At 35.9% G+C, this 5,975-nt stretch overlaps 1 protein-coding gene across 1 annotated transcript in view; it reads right to left on the bottom strand.

The window, feature by feature from the left end:
• LOC18430073 (peroxidase 5) overlaps positions 1-405 on the bottom strand; it is a 5,369-nt gene extending 4,964 nt beyond the window's left edge. The window contains exon 1 of the mRNA XM_006840236.4: positions 238-405. Coding sequence (XP_006840299.2) covers positions 238-264 — 27 coding nt within the window. The 5' untranslated portion in view covers positions 265-405. The remainder of the gene's footprint in view (positions 1-237) is intronic.
• Between the last annotated feature and the right edge of the window lie 5,570 nt (positions 406-5,975).

Below are 5,975 nucleotides of genomic sequence, written 5' to 3'. Positions count from 1 at the left end.
AAATTGGTGAATCGGTGTTTTTACTATTCGTATAATGGCATTTTTACCATAGCAAAACGTTGTTTTACTCTAGCAAATCACCGGTTCTCTTCTAGACCTAGACGATTTCCTATATACTGGCATAATCGGCATGGGGTGACCAATCCCCAGGTCAGACAGGGCGATCCCGTGCCGACCCGGCATTTTTAAATCATTGGTTTAAAAAAAATTTGCTAGTACTTTTGTCGACGAACTTACCCTTACAAAGCAATCATGGAAAAACATTCTTATCAAGCCAGCAGCAATGCCAGGATTTGCATTCACAGCCCTTGCAACTGCATCAAAGACTAACAGCTCTGCCCCTTGACATGTCTGATCATAAAAGCCTATTTCTAGGTCACACTTCACTGCCGCAGGTGCAATCACCACAATCAAGAACAAACATAACGTCCTAAAATTGGGGGACATGGTGACTAATGAGCAATGAGATGCTAGAGCTTGTGGCTTCTAAGGTTTGCAAGAGTAGGAAGATCTTCATGGTACTTATAGGGTTAGTATGTGATTTGAAGTTTTCTAATCTTTCGGTGCAAGACTTATCCAAAGACGAGCATTCAAGTTTTTTTTAATGCTTGGTCAGATTCCACATGGGGGGGTCATGAGCATTAATTTGAATTTATTAGGAAAAAGCCAAGAACATTTTATATTGGTTGGGAATGATGAAGTTTAGAAAAATAATCAAACCAAATGGCATCTTCCTTCTCATTGGGGCCAGTTTGAACTTTCTGCGTATTTCTCTGCATTCACATAAATTATATTTGTTTGAAGGTACTATGTAGCCTGATTTCGACTGGCAATGAACCCGCACCCAACTTCGGACCCGACTTGGGTATGGGTCCAAACAATTGGACCCGAACACTAGTCAGGTATGGGTCCATATGGACCCAAACCCGAACCTTGAACCGAATAGTGTTATTATTTAAATAAAATTTAATATAATATTTTCATAGTATTTAAATAATATGTAAATGAATATAACCATATAGTTTTAATTATAATATTTAAATAATCATGTATATATTTAGCATAATATTAAAGAAAAATAGTTTGATAAGGCTGCAGCTCTATTCAAAACAAGTAAAGCCTCGTCTCATAACTCATCGAAAATTGCAACTCAAGCATTACAAAACATTTACATCAATCATCTTGGCTTGAATATTATGGTTGTGAAAAAAAAAAAAGATTTCATACTCTAAAAATGGTATTGAGTTTCGAATTTCATTGTCACTGTTGGAAACTGATTTTCGAGGCATCATAGAGATTTCTGTGGCCACAAGTGCTTTCTAGACGAAGATTTGAGATGAGGGTTTATTTTGTTTTCATAAAGCGTAAGCATTATACAAACCTCATCCATTTTTCAATATATTGAAAAATATATATATATTTTTTCTATTTTTTGGGTCGGATCCGGGTCTTCTACGTTTTTTTCACGCCGACCGGTTGCCACCCCTAACCAAAAGGCTAAGAGTGTGCTGATGTCATACATTAATTATTGCATGTCTACGAGGGTGCACACATCATTCATGACTCACTTCTATCTAGCGATTGCAATCAGATCTCTTAACTCTTAAAAACATAAATAAACCATGTGCGTGGAAACAGAAACAAAGGTTCCTTTAATTAATAGGGCAATTGCTCTTGATTCAAGGTCGTAGTTCTAAGGATGTCATTTTCAAAAAATCTTGGAAAGATTTGAGGGTACGACTAAAATTACCAAATGATAACATAATTTCAAATATGAGACACCACTCAGCCATTTTATCATACATTATCTTTGTTACAATATCTCAAGCAATGAATCAAGCTCTTCAAATTTTAATTTAAGTTTTCTTTGAGCATGGACCGGTGACCACGCCTCGGATGTCTTCATTTCTTTTTTCTCTTAAAAACTTTTAGTTATTTTTTTAGCATGAGCCATATGTTAGCTGTTTAAGTATTTTGCCATGGATGTTTTCGTTTCTCTTTTACCCCTTATTCATTGTTTTTATTGATCTTTTAGTTGAACGGTGGGTGGTTGATTTATATTTCTCTTCTAGTGTTATTGGAATCAGACGGGGCCTGATCTATTTAAAACCGGTTGAGCTAGATTGATTAGACCAAATTTTAAAAAATAAAAAGTAGAGTCAATAGTTTGAAAAATAACATGGGCGTGGTTTGTATAGGGTTGCAACCTTAAACAAACAAATTAAGGTGTACGTCCAAACTTTGTCATGAGAAGCAATTTTGGTGACGAAAATTTTAGGATGGTACGAGAATCTATTTGTATATCTAATTATAAAATGTTAAATTTTAAAAATAGGTCAAATTAAGCAGATCCGTAAACACATGAAAATCTTAAAAATGGACGATTCAGATAATGTGTTGCAAGACGTACTATTTTTAAGACTTGAAATATTTTTTTTTTCTCTTGATATTTTTCCAACATCAAAACAATATTTTTCAATGGATTTTAGAAGCCCCATCGATGACTCGGATAATAATCGGCTGAGTCCTTCTCAGCTATGTTGCCCGGAGTCAAATCTAGTAGTAAAGAACCATCGCAACCCAATAAAATCATGGAAAATCAAAGTCCATTTATTTATTTGAGTATTTATTTATTTGAAAAGAGAATAATTTCTCCTAAGACGAGTTGCTGATCAAATCCCCTACAAACTCCAACTTTAGAAGTATACTTTTAAGTGTTATCAGATGAAGAGTTAATAGGGACTCAGCATTGAAGTCATGTCTTGATTCATGCATTCCAATCTGTCGCCATCTCGGCTCAACCCTTTGATTGGACGGTGATGAAAAACAATTTACTTGTAAAATGCCAATCAAATTCCTAAAACTCTAATTTATGTGAAGCAGCTATGTCAAATTTTAAACGTGGTGGTGCTTTGATTAGTCAAATTCATGTTTTACAATCTATTGTTTTGACTACACGTGCTACTCTCTTTATTCTATGCAAATTGATCATTATTCAATTGTTATAACTTCAGAAGTAGCCCGATTGATTCTCAAAATAGGTCCACGAATATTACCGAATTGAAAATATCCAATAGCAAATTGATCGTTAATTCAATAAGAAATGGGAGTTATTGCTAAATGTCCAATAGCAAATTGATCGTCAATTCAATAAGAAATGGGAGTTATTGCTCGATTTAGTTGGTGCTATCTAATGGAATTCGATTTAATCACTTACTGATTCAATGAATGAATTTTATTTTCAAGTTCAGCCAACATTTTCTTTCTTCTTGGAGATATATAGTTGTCATATGGGAAGGACTCTTGACCAATTCAAAAAATCCCATACAAATTTCCTTTTTCATTGGCTATGAAAATTGAATTAGTGAAAGATTGAATGGAAGGCTTGTTTTAAATAACCTTTATTGTAGGAGGGGTAGAGGAAAAAGAGATGGAAACAGGTGATGTTCAAAAAAAAAATTAAAAATAAAAGGAGATGGAAATAGATCCTAGTTTTAATGGGGCTTTAAAAGAGAAGAAGAAGTTCAAGGGTGGGCTCTCTTTTAGTATGCATAATCCCAACCTTTTTCATTTTTTTAAAAAAATGTATGAAGAAAAATCCCAACCTCTTCTTCATTTTCAAAAAAAAATGTATGAAGAAAAATCCCAACCTCTTCTTCATATCGTATGGGTGCAATAACGCACCAGTTCCTATCCAAACCGGCCGATTATCCAAGGAAATTTTGTAATGAAACAAAAAATAAAATAAGCTAAACTGATGGGGACTGGTAGAGTCCAGGGTTAGACTTAGACCACCGACCTATCAGTTGCCAGCCAACTTCTTGGTTATTAAAACATGGATGAGAGGCTTCTATCAAGCCTAGTTTTTTTTTTTTTTTTTTTTTTTTTTTTTTGGGAAAATGGTAAGGTTCATTAAGATAATGAAAGAGATCACAACAAAACAAAAATCAAAAAACAAAAAAGAAAACAAGAGAAAAAAAAGGGAGAAGGGGAGCAGGAGAGAAGAGTAGGTAGAAGGAGGGCCCCTGCTTTTGCAAGCATGTCAGCGACCGAGTTCTTTTCCCTGAAGACATGTCGGAAGATGGCCTCTTTATCAGATAGAGCCGTGACAATCTTGTCCATGAAAGAGGTCAAGCCCAGGGAACAGAAGCACGAGATTTACACTAGGAAATGACAGTTGCGGAGTCACCTTCAATTATCAGCCTGTTTTGGATAGGGTTGAGTTTAAGCACTCCCTCTTGTACCGCCCTAAGCTCAACTTCATTAATATTTGTGAAAGGCATAGATCCCCTGTAAGTCCAGATGGTGTTGCCAAGTTCATCTCTGAATACTCCACTAAAACCCGTGCGTCTCTCTTCAAGAAAAACACTCCCATCAAAGTTAAGTTTCAGCCAATCTGTCAGGGGAGGACTCCAAACCGACGACCTAGAGCATCTTTTTTTTTCGAAGAACACCCACTTAGAAAAGTGTACGAACAACGGATCCAGAGACACCGATGAAAAAGGAGAGAAGCTTTTGCCTAGGTGGTTACCAATACTTCGATTGAGTGAGTAACCAAGGCCACATCCCAAGACTTTCCTTCAAAAGTTCTCAAGTTTCTTTCTTTCAATATAGTCCAAATAACCACAACCAGCATAATTTTCGAGTAAGAGTAAGAGACCAGACTTGGATAAAAAAGGGGCCCAAATATAATACAAGTAGTATTGATCGCCACATGAGGAACCTAGAGACAAGAGGATATCTGCTTAAACCAAGACCAGACCTCTAAAGAAAAAGGGCAATGGAGAAGAATATGATCTAAAATCACTCCTTCATTCTTGCAAAAGAGGCGGTCAGAGACAAGAACTATCGCCCCTTTTTTGCACTTGATCTATAGCGAGTGGTCGACGATGGCCAACAAGCCAAGGAATAATATAAGGTCTAGACTTTGTGAAAACAAAATAAAGTCTCACTTCAAATTCTCGTCCCAAAGTACTTTTGGTGATGGAAATATCTATGATGGCTCCAAAAACAATTTCCAATGCTGGCAATAAAATTTGAAACTCAAAAAATGGTATAGATCTTATAGACATGTGAACACTTATTTTAAAGCAAAATGGGCGATGTTGATAATTTATTACAATATACACAATTTTAGAGCTTTAAATCCTTTTTTTTTTTTTTACAACCATAATATTCTAGTGGAGATGATCCATGTAAAGGTTTTCTAATGCTGAAGAGATGTTGTGTTTGATAAGATGAAAAAACCAAAGGCTCTGCCCTACCTCTCTATCTATCCAAGGGATGGAAGGGCAGAAGGAGGTTCCTTTTGGTGTCCCTTCCTGTCCAGACTTGGAGCCTCACAATCAGCACTCATTGGCCAATATGCTTTTCTCTTATACTTTTTTTCGTTCATAGTTCGATATTCCGATGCTCTAGACGTACAGAAACAACACCAATTCCATCCCGAACTTGGTGGTTAAACTCTACAACGGCGACGATACTGTGAAGGAGATCCTGCAGAAAAATAACTCGATGCCGGGATGATAAAAAAATTAACACTTTTTATTCAACAAAAAAATTGTTTTATTCAAAATCCTTACCATTTTCGATGAGTTATGAAGTGAGATTTACTTTTAGGTAACCCTGTCAAACCACTTTCATTAAAACATCGCTAAGACAAAAGTGGCATGACTTATTGAAATGAATGACTTATATAAATGATTTACTTTTAGTACAGAAACTTACAGTGAACCTTAGCTATCACACCGAAAATCTGGTGGCTAGAGGTGTCATTTCTCAATAGCATGTCCGAGGATAAAATTTTTCGGATGGGAAATCGGGTGCCTAGACATGTGTCATTTCTCTATTGCAAGTCCCAGAAAAAATATTTCGAATTCCAAGCCGGTCGATACCCCAGCTTTGATTTTGCATTTGGTGGAGGTGACAATGACCTCTCAACAACATACGTAAACAAACAATCTTATGGTATGCTT

This window comes from Amborella trichopoda, chromosome 2 (assembly GCF_054954075.1).
Source record: "Amborella trichopoda isolate Santa Cruz 75 chromosome 2, AtrichopodaSantaCruz75HAP2 v2.0, whole genome shotgun sequence".
NCBI classification, from domain to species: Eukaryota; Viridiplantae; Streptophyta; class Magnoliopsida; order Amborellales; family Amborellaceae; genus Amborella; species Amborella trichopoda.
This window is presented reverse-complemented; position numbering and strand designations above follow the sequence as displayed.